Genomic DNA, 19098 nt, shown 5'->3' on the forward strand with positions numbered 1-19098 from the left:
GTTTTGGGGGGGTTTCTTCCCCATGAGTGGGATTTGTGTTGTCTTTACTTTTTGAAGCTGGAGTTGTTGAAGGGCTTTGTTGTGCTTGTTGGTTTCCTGCCCTCTTTTCTGTGGAGCATTAGGAATGAGTCTGAGTTTTGGTGCTTGCTGCTTTGCTGCATTACTGCTGGTGGATATTGGAAGCATCTTGGTGCTGCCCTGGTGATGGACTGGATTTCAAACACTTTAGGACTTTCTAGCCTGTTTGGGGATTTTAAGTTTTTTTTTGTTTTGTTTGTTGTTTTTTGTTTGTTTTTTTTTTTAACTGAGACCTCCCTGAAACTCATGCAGTGAGTGCTGGAAATGCTGGATTCTGATTTAATTCTTTTCCTTCTCTTTCTCTTCTAGGGCAGCGAAGCCGTGGCAGGAGTGATCGATCTTGGCACGGTAGAAATATTCCCTGTCTTTGGTGCCATGCAGAGAGGTCTTATAGATCAGGACACAGGCCTGGTCCTCCTGGAGGCCCAGGTGATCTCCTCTGACTTAGTTGTCCCAGAGACCAGTGAGAAACTCTCCTTGGAGAAAGCTCTGGCAAGAAACATCATTGATCTCAGGGCATTCCAGGTGCTGCAGGAACTGAAGGATGCTCTCCAGCAGGTGGAAGAAATCAGATGTGAAGGGAGGCAGCTCCTCCCCGTCGCTGCTGCCATAGAGGAGGGGAGGATCAGTGAGAGCGCTGGGCTGAAGATTCTTGAGGCTGAGCTCCTCACTGGGGGCTTTAGATTCCAGCAGGGCAGAATCAGCATGGAGACAGCAGAGCAAGAAAGGCTCCTTCCCCCCCAGCTTCACTCCAGGCTCCTGTCTCACCTGGAGGGTGGCAAGGATTTGATTGACCCCAACACTGCTGAGAAGATCAGTCTGCCTGAGCTCCTGGACAGGTGCATCATCCACCAAGAGACTGGGCTGAGGCTGCTCCCTGTCAAGCAGCTGGCGGGTGGGATGGTGAGCTTGGGGTCAGGCAGGGAGGTCAGCATCTTCCGTGCAGTCCAGGAGGGGCTGATAGACAGGCAGGTGACCATCAGGCTGCTGGAAGCCCACCTCTTTGCTGGTGGCATTGTTGACCCCAGGACAGGCCACAGGCTGACTGTGGATGAGGCTGTCAGGCATCATTTGATTGACCAGGATTTGGCCTGCACGCTCCTGATCCGGCAGCTCCGGACCGGTGGGATCGTGGACACCACCACGGGAGAGAGGCTGACCATGGATGAAGCCCTAAGAAAGGGTTTGGTAGCTCCAAGGACTGCGCTGCTGGTCCTGGAATCCCTGTGGTCCTTCATGGGGCTGCTGTGGCCAGAGACGGGGGAGATCATCCCTGTTGCAGACGCCTTGGAGCAGGGGATGCTCTCCACGGAGCTGATTGAGGAGGCTCTCAGCAAGAGGCAGCTCCTCCAGGCTGTTTTTATCCCGGACGCCACAGAGGTGGTGTCCTGGCAGAAGGCAGTGGAGCAGGGCATCCTGGAGAGAGAGGTGGCGAAGGAGCTGAAGTCAACAGCCATCCCTGATGTCCTGGCCAGCGTGCAGCTCTCTGGGTCTCCAAGCAGGAGCAGGCAGGGCCAGAGCTCCCCTGGAAGGAGCCCCACGGGTCAGGAGGAGCCTCTGCTGAGGAGTGCTGAGGAAAGGCTGGCGTTCCACTTGATGACACACAGCTACATCAACATCCACGATGGCCAGAAGGTGCTCTTGGTGGATGCAGAGTTGAACAACCTCACTAAAGCTCTCATCCAAAGCCAGGAAAATGGATCCTGTGCACAGGTGTTGGAAGGCTTTGAGGAGACAGAGGCAGAGGCAGCTCTTGAGAGCAAACCTTGCAATGGTTTGGCTTTGCAGCAGCTTGAGCTTCAATTTGCTCCTTCAAAAGGTGAAAGTGAGAGGATCCTACCACCCAGAACTGCTCTGGAGAATGGAGAGGTGGTGGCGGGACCTCAAAGTCTCCTCTTGGAGGATGCAGAGGATTTCCTGCATGTGGACGAGCAGGAGCAGATTTCCACTGAACAGGAGACCATGAGGAGTGAAACTGATACTGAATTTGGAAAAGAACAGGTGACTTTTACAACCAAGGATAAACATCAGGTAAAATTATTGATGCCAGAACCTCCCAGTGACCTTGATAGTGGATTAATCAGAGAAAAAGAGGAAATGATGATTGAGGCAGAAGAAGAGTCCAAGCCTCCTGCAGCAGATGGAGTGGAAGGTCCTGAATATCAGAAGAAGGCATTGGAAAGTGGGGCAGTGGTTGTGAAAAGTGAAATCTGCATAACAATGGGTGTTCCAGAAAGTAGAGACAGATTGAAAATGGTGGCAGACAGGTCTCAGGGTGTGAGGGAGCCTGAACGAGAGGCAGAAGATGTGAGAGAGGTTTATTTGCTGAAGGAGGGAACAGTTGAAAATGGTGTGCTGGGAGGAGAGGAGACTGTGCGCCCTGCACGTGCGGAGGCAGCACCAGCAGAGAGGCAAAGCAAGGACATGGAAACTGTGCTGGAAGTGGAAGAAGGAGAGCAGGAAGAAGTGTTGGGTGATGAGGGCGTTGAGGAACCAGCCCCGGCGGCCCCTGAGGAGCAGGAAGCAGAGGACACTCTGGAAAAGCTCCTGATGCAGCTCCAAAGTGGTGGCATCACCCATGAGCAGACGGGCAGGACCCTGCTGCTGGATGAGGCTGTGGCCTCTGGAGTGGTGTCTGGCCACACAGCTGTGAAACTCATGGAGAGGATGAGGATGTTCAGCGGCTTCTTTGACCCTCAGGCATGTGAATCCTTGACCACTGAGGACGTGATTGAAGAAGGTCTGATGGATGAGGAGCTGCTCCAGAAGGTCCTCGCGTCCGACAAAGCCATAAGTGGTGTCCTTGACCCGGGCAACAACTTTGTCTACTCCATCAAGGATGCTGCTGCTGTTGGCCTTCTGGACAAGGAGACAGCCATGAGGATCTTGGAAGGGCAGGTGGTTACTGGGGGCATTGTTGACTTGAAACGTGGCAAAAAGGTGTCAGTGACTTTGGCTTCAAATCTGGGCCTCATAGAGCCAACGAATCAGACAGAGCTGGTGAAGCTGGAGAAGGCTTCCAAGGGGAAAGGCACTGATGAGGTGACCAGGCAGAAGCTCATTAATTTGCAGGCTGAGACCAGTGGGATTGTGGATCCTGCAAGCAAACAGCCTTTGACTGTGGCAGAGTCTGTTGAAAAGGGGCTCCTGGAGAAGGAAAAAGCTTTTCAGCTCTTGACCAAGCAGGTGGCTGATGGGGGGATCATCCATCACGTGTCTGGGATGAGGCTTTCGGTGGACAATGCCATGAAACACGGTTTGATCAGTCCAGACCTGTGCAAGGAGCTCAGGAAAGCTGAAAGTGTGGTCCTGCAGGACTTTGTGCATCCAGCTACAAAGGAGAAGCTGCCCTTGCCCCAGGCAGTGTCACTGGGGCTCCTTAGCCCAGAATTCCAGAGGAAAGTGCAGGAAATCCAGGCTGAGAGTGGAAGCATCCTCGATCCAGCTTCTGGCCGGCGACTGGCGCTGAGTCAGGCGGTGCAGGAGGGCCTGGTGCCCCAGCAGGTGGTGGAGAAAGCCCTGTCATCTCCAGAAATGAGAGAAGGCATTGTAGACCCCGAGACCTGCAAGATCACCCCCTACTCAGAGTTCCTGAAGAAGTGTAAAATCGACATTGAATCCGGCCAGAGGTACCTGGAGGTCCATCCCTTCCAGGCCGTCGGGGATGAGGTGACGGGGACCAAGCTGCCGTGTGCTGAGGCGGTGAGGCTGGGCAAGGTGGACCCCCTGCCCACCCTGAGGCTGCTGCAGGCACAGGCAGACAGTGGAGGGGTGGTGGAGGGCTCTGTCAGCAAGAGGCTGTCCCTGAGGGCGGCTGTGGAGCAGGGGATGCTGGATGAGGCCATGGCCAAAGTCATCGCCACCAACCAGCTCAGGGCTGGGGGAATCGTTGATGCCCCCGGTGGGAAAAGGTTGACTGTGAAGGAAGCTGTTGGAAAGGGACTGATTAGCCAAAAATTAGCTGCTGGTCTTCGGGATGTGCGAATATCCGAGGAGAAAGTTGGCTCTGAGGTCTTCAAAGTAGAAAAATTGCAACTTTCGCAGGAAAAAACAGAAAAACTATCTCCAAAAGAGGAGGGTGTCATCCTCCCTGCCAGGTCTGATGGTGCTGAGCCCAAAGCTCATCCTAAAGCTGTGAGCTATGACACAGCTCAGAGTGCAGCTGCTGCCACTGAGAAATCCCCCAAAGCACAGACAGAAAGGAAATTAAAACCCCAGGAAGCTTCAGAGGGTGCTGTCCATCCCCAAGATGAACATCATCATCTTCATCACCCCCAGGCAAAGGCTGAGGCGACTCCAGAGCACCCCTCAGTGCTGGGGACAGTGTCCCTCCCTGACGAGGCAGAGGTGGCAGGGGCTGTGGAAAAAGAGATCCCAAAAGGCATCTCCCAGGTGAGAGCAGCCCAGGGCAAGGAACTGAGGGAAGAAGTGGATGGAAGGACAGAGAAAGTTGAGAGACTGGGCTTGGAGAAGGAGCAGTTGGGCGCAGAGGTGCTTCACGAGGAGGAGGATGGTGAGGAGAGGAGGAGGAGGAGGAGAGAGTTTGTAAGTGCAGAGGGAGTTGTGGCAGGTGGAGAAGGTGCAGTGGCGATTTCTGGGCAAGGAGAGAGAGTGACCAGTGTGGTCCAGGAGGCACCAGCAGCCCCAAGGGAATCTGTCAGTGTGGGCCCAGGGAAGGGAGGGATGAGTCCTGCAGGGTCTGGAGAACCCCCTGAGCTTGGTGTTCCTGTGGGAGATGAGCTTGCAGGGAAAAAAGCTGCCAAACACACAGGAAGAGAAAGCCCTCACACAGAAGGTGCCATTGATCAGGAAAAAACAAGTGAAACTGAGCTAAAACCTACCCAGAAAAAGAAAAGCAAGAAAAAGAAAGCGAAGCAGGGCAGCATTCCAGGAGACAGCATTCAGCCAGAGAAACCTGCAGAGAAGCAGCTCCTTCCTTCTCTGGTTTCCCAAGAAATTCCAAGGAAAAAGGGTGAGGAGGAGCACTTTGTCTCCCGGGTGCCAGAGCCAAAACACGAATCCAGCACTGAGACTGCTGCTGGGTTGGCACAAGACACAGCCAAGCACAAGGGTGGAAAAGGGAAGAAAACAATTCCTGGGAAAGATAAAGAAACGCCCAGAGAGGTTCAGGTGCTCCCTGTGCCCCCTGAGCATGGGGAAGCTCAAGAAGTGGTGAAAGGTGTGACCGGGGATGGTCAAGATTCCTTGGTGGCCCTGAGTCTGGAGGAAAGAATGGCTGAGGCAGACATGAGGATGGAAACCACCCAGCATGTGCCCAGCACAGCCACCATGGCACAGGAACTGCCCCAGGACTTAATTATCACAGAGGAGCCCACGGAAATTCAGGAAACCCTCGCAGTCCTGGAGCTTGGAGAGGAGAAACAGCACGAGCAAAGAGCTGAGCTCAGAGCAGACCAAGGAGGTGCCTCTGCTCCCCCAAAACCCCAAGAAGAACCCCTCCAAGAGAGGAGCAGGCAGCCAGGTCCAGGTGATCGGGGTTTGCTCTTGCCTGTGATCGTGGAGGGGGAGCTGCTGGAAACCTCGAGGGAGTCCACGAGGCCAGCCCAGGTCAGTGAATATTTTTGCTATTTAGGCAATTTTTCTGAGCTATTTGTGGATGTTTGGTGCTAAATCTGTCTGAGGTCCTCGGCACAGAGGGCAGCTGAAGCACGAGGAGTGGATGTTGCAGTATCAGCTGCAGTGGATTTGGCAAAGGAGCTGGTGATGTACAACTGGAAACACTCAGGGCCGAGTTGTGGCTCCTTTTGCTGGAGCATTACTGCTAAATGACTAACAAGTAGAACTCTTTTTTTTTTTTTTTTGGCACTTTTGCTGCAACACCAAGAGATCTCTTGCCATTTATAAGCTTATGTTGGAAAAAGAACCATGTGTTTTATTTCTCCTGTAGTAAATCTTGTAGATAAGGCTGGCAAGTGGCGAGTCCATGAGCGGGAATGTTATTAACAAATTTCTCCTCTGGGGAAAAAAAAAAAAAAAGGATTTTATATAACACTTTGTCTTCTTTTCTGCCCAAGTTTGAAGCTTTGATTTCCTGTCTGATTCTGCAGATCAAGTTCAGCAAGAAGATGTGTCTGGAGCACGACCAGAGGCTGATATCTTATCTCTCCATGCTCCGAGACATCGAGATGAGAATCAAACGTGTGCAGCCAGCAGAGCAGAATTTGGCAGCCCTGCACGACCTGAGGCAGCAAGCAGAGGTGAGTGAGGCTGGGCCAGGCTTGGCTGGTGTTAGACAGAGCTTTTCCCCCTCTCCCCAGCTTCCTGCACAGCCCTTGCACCCCTCCCTGCTTCTGGGAGTTTTGTCTCAGCTTTAATAGGCTTTTATATCAAACCTCATCCCTCCTACAACAACCTGAGCTTGGCTGACTGGAATTTTACAGCCTGGAGAGAAGGCAGGAGAGTGCTGGCAGCTGAGCAGGGCTGGAGGGTGGGATGAATTTTTCTAGGCTGAGTGTTTGGAGCTGCCTCTCCAAAGCCCCTGCTGGGTTTTGGCAGCAGGGAGGTGAAGTCACCCTCTCGTGCTGTCTTTGTCTCAGGCTCTGGGCTCTGAGCTGCAGGAGCTGAGCTTCCCAGTGAATCAGGAGCTGGATGCTGTGCAGAGGATTGTGGCCAACCCCCCTGAAGAAGTCCCTGAGCAGTTACTGAAGGCTTTGGAGAAGGATGCCAAGAACCTCCAGAAGTCTCTGAGCTCTGCAAGTGAAGTCCTGCAGTCCCGGCTGCAAAACCTTCGTGGGGCAGCAGAAGCTGAAAAGGTAGAGCTGGCAACTGCCCCCCCTGCTGCCCCAAAAGCTCCCTAAAATTCCTCCTTTAAACGATGAATTTCTGCTTTTAAGGCTAAAATCCTGGCCCAGCACGAGGCTCTTGAGGGCAGGCTGCAGGAGCTGCTGAGCTGGGTCTCTGGCACCACGGAGGCCCTGGATGACAGAGATTTCCAGCAGGCCACCGATGGCAGCAGCTTGAGTCACTGCCTGCAGCACTACAAGGTAACCATGGCAATGCCCCTAATCCTGCAGCCTGATGAACTTGCTGCCCTCTGCACAGAGGAGAAGCTTTTAATCCTGCTTCTCTCCCAGGGTTTGCCCTTAGCTTGTGTTGCAGCAGGAGCTGCTGTGCTGGGTGTTCTCTAAAGGCATTTATTTCCACAATACACAGCCTGGTTTGGTTGTTTGAAATGCTCCTGTGCAGGGGTGTTCCTGTGGTGGCTGAGTGACCTGGGGAGATTCCTGTCAGGCTGCAGCCTCTGGGAAGCTGCTCCATCACACCTGCCCTGGTCTCCATCACCTGGATGAGCAGCCCAGTCTCCTAATCTATTTTCTAGCACTAAAGATTATTTCCAAGTTTGGTGGTGGCTGCTCCATCACACCTGCCCTGGTCTCCATCACCTGGACGAGCAGCCCAGTCTCCTAATCCATCTTCTGGCTATAAAGATTTGTTTCCAAGCTTGGTGGTGGCATCTTGGCATGGAAATCAGGGGATTGAAGGCTTTGAGAGCTGGTGGTGGCACATGGAGACCCTGTGGCCGGGTCTGGGTCATCTTCAGACCCAAGGACAGCCCTATACACATCCAAGGAACCTCTTGGTGAGGTGCCTCCAGCACCTGGTGCAGAGGGAGGTTGGAAAATCCCTGTGGTGAGACACTCTCACCTGGGGCCATGTTCACAGGGTTTCAGGATGAGGGAAGAGACGAGGATCTGACTCCATGTTTCAGAAGGCTTGATTTATGATTTTATTATATATATTATATTAAAACTATACTAAAAGAATAGAGGAAAGGATTTCATCAGAAGGCTGGCTAAGAATAGAAAAAGAAGGAATGATAACAAAAGCTTCTGTCTCGGACAGAGTCTGAGCCAGCTGGGCTGTGATTGGCCATTAATTAGAAACAACCACATGAGCCCAATCCCAGATGCACCTGTTGCATCCCACAGCAGCAGATAACCATTGGTTACATTTTGCTCCTGAGGCCTCTCAGCTTCTCAGGAGGGAAAATCCTAAGGAAAGGATTTTTCATGGAAGATGTCTGTGACACTCACCTCCATGCTGAGTGCTGTTTTGGGAGAGTTTGGTGTTTCTGGAATATATTTCATGTGGCACCTGCAGATGGGTAGCAGTGCAGCAGAACCCTGGTCATTTTTAGGGTCATTTTAGCTGTTTTTTCCTCTCCCATTCAGGAGCTGAAGGAGCCCCTGGCTGACACCAAGGCTGAGCTGGACGCCACTGCCTTCGACATCCAGTTCCTCATCTCGGAGCACGCGCAGGATTTAACCCCCCAGCAGAGCAGGCAGCTGCTGAGGCTGCTCAATGAGCTGCAGAAAGCCTTCAGGGACCTGTCAGAGCGTGTGACAGCACGGCTGGAGGTGCTGCAGCTCTGTCTCCAGCAAGTGGAGCAGACGGAGCAGGTGAAGGTTGTGAGACGTCTCCTCCTTTGCTTGCTGAAGTGCTTCCCAGCCACAGGAACAGCAGCTAAAGCACCTCCAACTTGGGATTTCCCCTGCATGCCACTCCCAGTTCAGGAGTCCTCACTGCACATCATGAGCTTCCTCTAAAAGTCTTTCTTCTTCCTACCAGACAGAAAGTTGCTTTGCTCCCAAAATGTGGAGCCCTGCCGAGGTCTGGGTAGCAGTTCTCTGCTAGATATGGAATTGTTTGGGGCTGGGTGGAGTAAACCCTGTAATCACCCCCAAAATCCCTGAGCAGAAGGGCCACCCCAGACACCCAATCTCCTATTTCCACTGCACACATCAGGCATTGCTGTCCCAGGGAAACAGCTGGCAAGGACAAAAACAAGTCCTCAGATCTCTGAGCAGCACCCAGCACTGCATGGATCCTCTCGTCCAAGACAGGATTAATGTGGTTTTTTTATTAACAATTGCTCTCTGTAACTCTTGCCTGTCCTCTCTGGAGTGTGTGTGTGTATTAACCAGTTTGCTTTGCCTTTTCAGATTGAGCCCATCCTAACCCAGGAAGAACTCGCTTTGCAGCTGAAGAGCTCTTAAGAAGGCTCTTTCAATTTGCTTCTGTTGTTTTATCTTATGACTGGGAGAAACAGGCACAGTGTTTTGCACAAGTTTGTACATCACCTTGCTGAAATGCCCAGTGAAAATCTCAGAACCCTTTTATCCCCCCTGGCAGAGGGGGACAGGGGTGTCACAGGGACTCTCAGGTCACATCATGCTCAATTGCTCAAACAGGCGCTTCTGTGTTGTGCTCTGGCAGCAAAAGGAGGAGCTGGATCAGCTACAGAAACACTTTCCCTCTCCAGGGCTCCCTTTCCAATCCCAAATCATTAAAAAAAATCCCTCATTTGGGGTTTTCTGGGGCTCCACAGTGGCGCTGCCTGACCCAGGCCGTTGTTGCCTCTCATTCAATGAGTTTCTGCTGCAGTTTTAATGTTTGTAAGGTGGAATGGAAAATGCGCAGAAACTCGTGGCTGAGTTTTCCTGGGAGAGCAGTGCAGCTCCATCTTGCAGCTCAGAGAGAAACCTCCAGTGGTGACAAAGGTGCCACCAGCTTGGCAGGGACCTGAGTGTCACCTGCTGCCGGACGGGGAGCACCTGGAGAGCCACAAAGTTTTCTGTGCTGCATCCTCCCCTCCAGGAACTGCTCCAGCTGTAACCTCACCTTGCCTTTCAGCAGCGTGAGAGGAGGTGCAGGGCTGGCCCTGACTGTCCCCTGTCCCCCTGTCCCCTTTGCTGTGCCCACAGACGCTGCAGGAGCAGCAGGCAGCCCGGGCACAGAGCCTGGCCGAGCTGAGCCGCTGGCTGGGCCAGGCTGAGGACACCCTGGCAGAGCAGCAGAGAGCAGAAGGGGACCTGCCTGCCCTGCAGCAGAGGCAAAGCGATGTTAAGGTCGGCGATATTTAAATTTTGGGGGGCAGAGGTGGAGAGGTTTCACCTCGGGAGTGCCCAGGGCCTCATGAATTCACCCACGCAGGAGCTGCAGAGGAGCATGCACAGCAGAGCCGCCTCCTTTGCCGGTGTCCTGAAGAGCACGGAGCAGTTTTTGGAGGAGAACAAGGCCAAGCTGGAGCCTGGGGAGCTGGCAGCACTGCAGCAGGACCTGCAGCGTGCCAAGGAGCAGTACCAGTCCCTGCAGGAGAGGACAGAGGTGGCCCAGAAGGAGCTGGAGAGTGCTGTGAGTGCTGCAGTGCAGCAGGAGACTGAGAAGGTAACGTGCCAGGAGCTGCAGAGCCTCCAGGCTTTGCTCGAGGGGGCTGTGAGGTCCTGGGAGCCCATCTGGGTGATGCAGCACAGAGCAATTTGTGGTTCCTTGCTGGGTGTTCCCCAGGTGAGGTTTCCCCCAGATATTTCTGTCTTTAAATGTTTTGGGAGTTGCAGCCAGGGATGAGCTGGTTGTGGAGGGAATGGGGGAGGAAAAGGTCCCTTACTCTGCCTTTGGGGTGACCCCTAATGGATGAGGATTGTCAATCACATCCCAGCCCCTTTGGGTCGTATGAGGATGAGAAATTCAATGTAGCAGCGAGGCTGAGATTTTTCACAGCTTTTCTGCACCTTCCAGAGAGCCACAAAGGGTCTGGAGGTGTCTCAGGCATTTGCTGAGGCTGGGAAACTCCTCGGGTTTTTTGTTTTTTTTTTTCTCCTTCTGCTGATTTGTCTCCCTCCCCCATGCAGCAGTTTGCTGAACCTGCAAGAACTGGGTCATTCTTATCTGGAGCCCTTGTGCTTTCAGGTGAAAGCTGCCAAAGAGCTGGAGGAGAACAGCAATAAGATCGATTCCCTTCTGAGCTGGGTGGCATCGCTGGAGCAGAAGGGAGAGCTCCCAGAGTACAGACCACACCCTGTCAGTCCAGGCACAGGGAAAAGCACTGGGGATGTCCCTGATGGCCACACTGTGGGAGCAGACAGTGCTGCTGAGAGCCTGGATGAGCACTACGAGAGGCTGAAGGTCAGCACTGACACCTTGTCCCCCCCAAAGCCTCCTGCCCCACGCCCTGTCCCTGCTGTTAGCTGGGTCTGAAGCATGGGATTCTCCATGTGGGAAGCTCAGAAAGGCCCTGCCCAGCTTCCTACAGGAGATGCAGGATGTGTGGTGGGTGTGTGCCCACCCACAAGGTGGAATCAGGGTCCAGCAGGTGCCCGTGATGGCCACAGAAGGGCTCACTCTGTACTCCTGTAGCCCAACCTGGGACATTCCCAGTTTTCCCAACCCTGCTGATGCTTTGTCACAGAATCACGAAAATAATTGGCTTGGAAAGGACCTTGAAGATCATCCTGTTCCACTCCCACCTTCCACTAGACCAGGCTGCTCCACTCTTTCCTTAAACCCTTCCAGAGCTGGCCCAGCCACAACTGCAGAGGCGAGCAGAGCCCCTGAGCGCCGAGCTTCACCTTTATCCCTGCATCTTCCAGGCGCAGCACCGGGAGCTGCTGTCCCAGCAGCAGGACATCATCCTGGCCACGCAGGCAGCACAGGCTTTCCTGGACAAGCAGGGGCCCAGCCTGGCAGGGGAGGAGCAGGAGAGGCTGCAGGCACAGCTGGCACAGCTGCGGGAGCGGTACCCGGCGTCGCTGGCACGCGCTGAGACACGGCTGAAACGGGTGCAGCTCCTCAGGGAGGAGCTCCAGAAGTTCCTGCAGGACCACGGGGAGTTCCAGGCCTGGCTGGAGCAGGCAGAGCAGGACCTGCAGGGGATGTACAAGGGGGACAGTGACCCTGACTCCCTGAGGCAGCTGCTGCGGCGCCAGGGGAGCTTTGCAGAGGATGTCATCTCCCACAAGGGTGACCTGCGCTTTGTCACCATGTCGGGGGAGAAGTTTCTGGATGGGGATGCTGGGGATGCTGAATCCCAGCTGGTGATGTCCAGGAGTGTGGTCAAGAGCAAGCTGGAGGATGCCACGCAGAGATACACCACGCTGCACTCCAAGGTATGGGAAGGGCTGTCAGCTGGGGGCTCTTTGCCTCCTGGGCAGGGAGGGATATTTGTCCCAGCTGCCAGGACATTTATAGACTGTAGGACAAGGATTGTCTTCATCAGGGCTTGGGCAATACCCTTGTCTTGCTGTGGGTCTGCATGCTACCCCTGGTAATTCATTTAACCTGTGGCCAGATTGATTTTTTTTTTTTTAATTGCTTTTTCTTTCTTGCTGATTCCTGTTCCTTTTCCCAGGGACTGCTCAGCATTTATGTGCATCCCTGTCACCTCTCGTTGCTCCTTTGCAGTGCTCCAAGCTGGGCTCCCACCTGAACACCTTGCTGGATCACTACCAGCAGTTCCAGGAGGTGGCAGAGTCTCTCAGGACGTGGCTGCAGGAGAGTGAAGCTGCCCTGGGGAAGCTGCTCTCAGAGACAGTTTCCTCTGATGTGGCCGTGCTGCAGAAGCAGCTCGCCAGCACCAAGGTACTCTTGGGGGATCTCCTGGGAAATGCTGGAGCCTGGATGGGAATTTGGCTGCTCTGAGCAGTCAGCAGCAGGGAGACTTCACCCCTTGGTGGTTTTTTTTGCTGGTTGAGGGCAAAGATGCGCCTGCAGGTGTAGCAGGTTCTGTGCTGCAGTTCAGGTGGGGTCAGATTTCTGGGAGAGGTGCTTAGGGGCTGCAGTCACAGACACCCCAGAGGGACATAGAGAGGGACATTCCTCCCCCATGAGGGTGCCAGAGCACTGGGACAGCCCAAACCCCCTGATCCAGCTCTGCCTGCAGTGTCAAGGTAGATTTTTCCATAATTTCTTAACGATTCAGTGATGAACTGCAGAGGATCCCTCAGAGGGTGTAAAAGGAGCCCTGAGCTCCACGAGTGTGGCAATCCCACCTGGGACCCATCTCTGATTTTGGCTTGTCTTGTGTGAAAACAGCAACTGCAAGGAGACCTGGCTGAGCACCAGGTGCCAGTGGAGAAGCTCCAGAAAGCAGCTCGGACCCTGCTGGACATCCAAGGGGAGCCAGCCCCAGACCACGGCCACATCCAGGAAACAACAGGTACAGAGCAAAGCAGCTGGCAGGGAGGGCTGGGGAGAGTGGGAACGAGCCAGAGGGGGCAAAAAGAAATCACTTTTTTGGGGGAATTTGGGGGTAATCACATGGCAGTGTATCCTCAGGGTTTGCATGTGGAGAGGGATGTGGCCGCTTGTGTTGCGTCCCCCTTCCCACTGCTGAGTTTGGGGACAGGGATTTGTCATCACTGAGAGTTTTGGGGGAGCCAAAGGTGACCCTGGCTGCTCTCTGAGCACTTGGAGCTCTGTGCCACTGGGTTTCCTCTGTGCTGAACCCTGCAGATGCCATCGTGAGCCGCTTCCAGAGCCTCTCCCAGCAGATGTCCGAGCGCTCAGACCTGCTGCAGAAATCCATTGCCCAGTCCCAGAGCGTCCAGGAGAGCCTGGAGAGCCTCCTCCAGTCCGTGGCTGAGATTGAGAAGAGCCTGGAGAAGGACCAGCCAGCTGTGCTCACCTCTGCCTCCATCCAGGACTCGCTTGCCACGAGTGTGGTAAGGCTTGGCCTGGCTCCCTCACACCAAACACCCCAGAGCAGCACCTGCACCATGCAGGGGTAACTGCTGAGTGCTGAAAGCACCAAAAAAACCCTAAAAAGGAATATGAGTAGAACTATTTTATTTTATTTTATTTTATTTTATTTTATTTTATTTTATTTTATTTTATTTTTCTTTGTTTTTCTTTATTTTATTTTTCTTTATTTTATCTTATTTTTATTTCTATTTTATTTTTATTTTATTTTTATTTTATCTTATTTTATTTTTTAAATTTTATTTTTATTTTATTATTATTTTTATTATTTTTTATTTTTTATTTTTTTATTTTATATATTTTATATTTATTTTATTTTATTTTATTTTAGTTTATTTTATTTTATTTTATTTATATAGAATCACTGGATGGTTTGGGTGGGAAGGAACCGTAAACTCCATCTAATTCCAACGCCCTGCCATGGGCAGGGACACCTTGCACTGGACCAGCTTGCTCAGGGCCCTGTACAATCTGGCCTTAGGCATTTCCAAGGATGGGGGCAGCTCCAGCATCTCTGGGCAAACTGTCCAAGGTCACAGACTTGTTGAAAATCTCCTTTTTTCTTTGCTAACAAGACTTCAGACACGGGGAAAAGCAGAGCATGTTGGGCGTGTCAGAAAGGAAAGGAAAACAGGGATACAAAACTATTTTTTCCCAACTCTGGTTGTGTCAAAGCACCTGCTGCTTCTCCCGAGGGCAGCCCAGTTACTTCTGCTGTGGAACCTTCCTTAAAAATCCCTCTCTCTCCTCGTGTGCTCCCCACAGAAGCTGAAGCAGGACATTGCCAGGCAGAGGAGCTGCCTGGAAGCCACCAGGGAGATGGTGACGCGCTTCACCGAGGCCGCCGACAGCCCCGCGGCCTCCACGCTGCAGGACAAGCTGGCCCAGGTGACAGAACACTTTGGGAGGCTGTGCCAGCAGCAGCAGCAGCGGGAGGACGCCCTCAAGGGCCTCCTGCCCAAGGTGGAGCAGTATGAGCAGCTGTGGGAGAAGCTGCAGCAGTTCACGGAGAGCAGGACGCGGCTGTTGGCGTCCGGGAATCAGCCGGACCACGACATCGCTCACTTCTCCCAGCACATCCAGGTGAGGCCCTGGGGAGGAGCTCCACCTGCGCCAGGGCTCTGAGGAAGGTCCAGGCTGGCGGGATCCAGCCCTTCCCAGCTGTGGGAAAAGGGGGGTGCTGTTTCCCAGGCTGGTTTTCCGATGGGGTCTTTTAGGATCCAGTCCAAATGTAGCAGGATTTTATCAATTAAAGACCTCCATGGGGTTAATACAGCAAAATATCCCTGTGAGGGCAGTGCAGGATGTGACAGAGGCCCTGGAGGTTTCAGAGCCAGAGACCCTGGAGGTTTCAGAGCCAGAGAGCCTGGAGGTTTCAGAGCCATCACTCTCTGGTAGAGCTTGGGAGCTCATGGAAGTGGTTCCTGCTCTCTGCTGGTGATGTTCTTCAGCCTCCTGAGGGCTGGAGTGTTTTAATCCTGGAATGGTTTGGGTTGAAAAAGACCCTAAAGATCATCGCATTCCATGCCCCCTCTCGGGGACAGGAACACTTTCCACTAGACCAGGTTGCTCAGGGTTGCCTTGGATATTTCCAGGGGTGTTGTGGGCCATGGTGGCTGTGCAGGATTCCTCCCTCTGGCTTCCCACAAGTGTCCTGGCACAGGGGGTGCTTCATCCACTCAGAAATGCTGGAAGATGACACGAAACCAGACACCTGTGCTGTGGCAGGGGTTGATTTGCCTTGGTCTAGGGCCCCCCATCCCAGTCACCAGCACTGGGGAAAGTGGGATTTGCCCCTGCAGCTGCTCCAAGTATTTGCTGAGCTGGAGGAGCAGGTGGCAGCGAGCTGTGCCCAACATTTGGCACTGGTGCCACACGTGGCACTGCCCACAGAGCTCAGCAGGGTGTGGGAGTGCCCAGTCCATCCCCTCTGCTGCTGGGGAACGTGGCCAGCATCACCCCTTTGCTCTTGGCAGGAGCTGAACTCGGAGATGAGGCAGCACCAGGAGGACCTGGCCACCCTGGAGCACCTGGCTGAGGAGCTGAGCTCCTGTGGCTTCACCCCCAGCTCCTTCCAGCAGCAGGAGAAGCTGCAGAGCCTGAAGAAAGATTTCCTGCAGCTGCAGAAGGTGGCAAAAGACAGGTGAGCCCCAAGGAGGGGAGCTTGGGGGTGGCTTCATGGTCCGAGCAAGGCCCTGTGGAGATCTCCTTTCCAAGGAGGGGGGGCCATGAGCCAGCTCTTCCTGCCACCCTCCTCCCACGCCAGGATCCTGAGGCAGCTCTGCTCCAGCTGACGCTTTAAAAAAAGCCTTGGCTGGGGGCGTTGTGAAAAATTCCTGGTGCTGCAGCAGGAGCAGGAGCTCTGCATTTCCCAGCTCCAGCCCTGAGCATCCTGCTGGGAGGATGGGGAGCAGCAGAGCAGCCTGGAGTGCCCTGAAATGGGGGTAAAAGGGAGCTTGAGCAGGGTCAGAGCAGCAGCATCCCTGGGAGCCACCCCTCTCTGTATGCCCAAAATCCCTGCAGGATGCAGGGGAGGTGGTGGGGAAAAAGCAGATGAAATTCCCAATAATCCCCAGTAATTCAGGGCTGTGCAGGCTGCACACAGCTGTGGCCAGCAAGGATGAGCCAGAGGGGCTCATGACCCCCATCCAGGGGCTGCCTTGTTCCCCCAGGATGGGCTGGATGGATGGAGCTGTGGGATGCAGGGAAGGTGGCAGATGAAATTCCCAATAATCCCCAGTAATTCAGGGCTGTGCTCACAGCTGTGGCCAGCAAGGATGGGCCAGAAGGGCTCAGAACCCCCATCCAGGGGCTGCCTTGTTCCCCCAGGATGGATGGATGGATGGAGCTATGGCCAGGGAGGAGGAGCAGCACAGCCTGGGCTCCCCAGGGATGCAGGTGCCTGGGGGGACACGGCATGAATGAGCCCTGTCTTCCCAAAAGTGTCACTTTTGCCAGGACAAAGAGCCTGGGCAGGCTGGCAGTGGTGGTCCCATGGCTGTTGGCCACCAGTGGAGTGCCCAAAAGTGCCACCAGCCAGGACTTGAGGGGGTCAGCAGCAGTGAGGGGCTGGCACTGGGTGCACCCCATTTTGTGCTGTTCCCTGGCAACATCTGATAATAATAATAATTTAAAAAAGGGCTCCTAGGGACACAACCGTGCCACATTCGGGAGGGGGTAATTACAAGGCAGAGCACGAGCTCTGACTCTCCAAAACCTTTTCACTCCCAGAGAAAAGGATGCCTCATCCTGCCAGGAGCAACTGGATGAGTTTCGGAATCTGGTTGGCGCCGTCAGGAAGTGGCTGAGGGAGACTGAAGGCAAAATTCCACCTGCTGAGACCTCCCTGGGCACCCAGGAGCTGCAGCAGCACAGGCAGCAGAGCCAGGTGGGAGCTGGAATCACACTGGGGAGGCCTTGAAATGCTGGAATGTGAAACAAACCCCAGGAAGCAGAGGCTTGCAGGTGGTCTCAGCATGCATCCAGTGGCTTGCAGAGCAGGGAGCAGTGTGAGAGATTCCTGCCTGGCTTCCTGTCACTCCCTGTGCCTGCTCTGGTTGGGATTTAGGACCTGAACTCACTGGTTTTTAATGAGTGTTTCCCATGGTGGATGTGGAAGGTGGCCTCCTGTCACCCGAGCCCCCGCTGTGCTCCAGCAGAGGGATGTGATAAATCAGGATGTGCTGGGCTTTGACTCAGCTCTGCTGAATCATCCGCAGCCCTCACACCCCTCAGCACCCAGGATTCAGCCAGGCTGGGCTCTGCAGGGAGGGGGAGGAGGGATGTCCCCACAATGGTGGGAGGGAGAAGGTTTCCTTCAGCAGACCCATTAGTTGGGAAGAGCTTTTTTTGCTGTTTGGTTCCCCCCCTGGCAGAAATAGATGCGTCACACCCACTTCCCCCAGTGCAGCCATGAGCTGGTTCCCTGCCTGCTGTGTCCTGGTGTCACCACAGAGGGGACAGACAGGGAAGGAAGGGCTGTGGCCGGGCAAGTGTGGCCTCCAATCCCAAACTTGGCTTTTGAGCAGGATCTCCTGGAGGAGTGGAAGGGGAAGGGCCCCCAGGTGGAGGAGATTGGCCGCAGAGGGACCCTCCTGGAGAACCTGATCGTGGAGATCACAGCCCCCAACACCCCTCCCAAGGCAGGTGAGTTGTGGCCAGCGCTCCTGAGGACAACCCTGCTGTCAGCACTGCATCTTCTCTGAGCCTGCCTTCAGCAAAAAATGGGGTTATTTCCTCCTTATAACCAAATTCAGAGGGCCTGTGGTGATCTGAGTATTGTGAGGCTCAGCCCAGTGGTTGAGTCATTGTCACTCATTGCTTCAATGCATCATCCTAACTTGGCTTAATTAACTGTAGCCTAACGAGCTCTGAATTGCCCTGTGTTTGCTTTGGGGACACATATCACTCTCTGGTAGAGCTGGGGAGCTCATGGAAGTGGCTCCTGCTCTCTCCTGGTGATGTTCTTCAGCCTCTTGAGGGCTGGGGTGTTTTAATCAACCTCCAGCATTTGAGTTTCATATCTGGATGACATTTGGGGCTGTGATAGTCAGATGTGATTTACTGGTCTCCCTTTTGGCTTCAAGTCTGTGAAGCAATGAGATTATGTCTGGTTCATTTGGAAACCAGCTCAAAGATGTCTTCCAGTTTGTGAGAACAAGTCCCTGGACTCTCATCACTGATGAGAATTTATGGCAATTTATGGTCTGGATTTGTTTGTTAGGATTAAGTTCATGAGCAGTTCTCAGGAAAACCATCAGGAGAAGTGGGGAGAGGCTTGAGGGTGCCCAAAGGTGCAGCCCCTTATGTCCATGAAAGCTTTAAAATATGTGGTTAAAAAGAAAGACCTGCCTGAAATGTGAATCTGCCTTTGGTTGTGAGATCCGGTGTCCAAAGAAGGGGACACTGGTGCATCCTGCATCTCTGGGCAAAGACAGCATGAACACAGGGCTGCTTTGAATAGTTTCATCCCATAAAAAAGGAGGATATGGGGGAATTAATCCCTCAGGGAAGGCATTCAGCAGTTTTATTGGGTGTAAGTCACAAAATCATGCTCAGGGTAGCAGCTTCCCAGGAGTGGCAAGATGCCTGTGGTCCCCCAGCCCACATTATCCCTGCTGTCTGGGTGATGTTGGGATGCTGGGAGAGCTGCCCAGCTCCAGAAGCTCCAGAAAGGCAGGAACAGCTCCAGGAAAGTGAGGGGAGCAGGAGGAGTAGAGATAAAGGAGCTCCAAACCAAATTAATGCCCCGTGCTGGGCAGGTGGGTGGTGGAGGCACCACGTCAGTGCTTGGTGGTCCCTGTCATGCAGCAGCCATTCACCACTTGCTGTCTGCATCCCTAACACTTCCCTCTTGTCCCTCTTGTCCCTCTTGTCCCTCTTGTCCCTGTCCCCTCTGCCCAGGTGCCACTCTGCCCACTCCAGGAGGCTCAGGAGGCAGCGTGAACGGATACCACACCTGCAAAGGTGAGCTGGCTCTCAGCGCCACGGAGCCATCCCCCTGTCCCTTCTTCATCCATGCAT

General features: G+C 53.8%; 1 protein-coding gene across 1 annotated transcript in view; it reads left to right on the plus strand.

Moving 5' to 3' along the window:
• Nucleotides 1-19098, plus strand: part of MACF1 (microtubule actin crosslinking factor 1) — a 113842-nt gene that overhangs the window by 37212 nt on the left and 57532 nt on the right. Inside the window, 17 exon segments of the mRNA XM_054517241.1 lie at nucleotides 388-5646; nucleotides 6147-6296; nucleotides 6636-6851; nucleotides 6933-7082; nucleotides 8271-8504; nucleotides 9804-9947; nucleotides 10033-10266; nucleotides 10789-11004; nucleotides 11469-11984; nucleotides 12280-12456; nucleotides 12910-13033; nucleotides 13330-13538; nucleotides 14341-14658; nucleotides 15552-15718; nucleotides 16807-16963; nucleotides 17604-17721; nucleotides 18979-19041. Of these exon segments, the coding sequence (XP_054373216.1) occupies nucleotides 388-5646; nucleotides 6147-6296; nucleotides 6636-6851; nucleotides 6933-7082; nucleotides 8271-8504; nucleotides 9804-9947; nucleotides 10033-10266; nucleotides 10789-11004; nucleotides 11469-11984; nucleotides 12280-12456; nucleotides 12910-13033; nucleotides 13330-13538; nucleotides 14341-14658; nucleotides 15552-15718; nucleotides 16807-16963; nucleotides 17604-17721; nucleotides 18979-19041 (8452 nt within the window).

Source organism: Molothrus ater, chromosome 24 (assembly GCF_012460135.2).
Source record: "Molothrus ater isolate BHLD 08-10-18 breed brown headed cowbird chromosome 24, BPBGC_Mater_1.1, whole genome shotgun sequence".
In the NCBI taxonomy this organism is placed as follows: Eukaryota; Metazoa; Chordata; class Aves; order Passeriformes; family Icteridae; genus Molothrus; species Molothrus ater.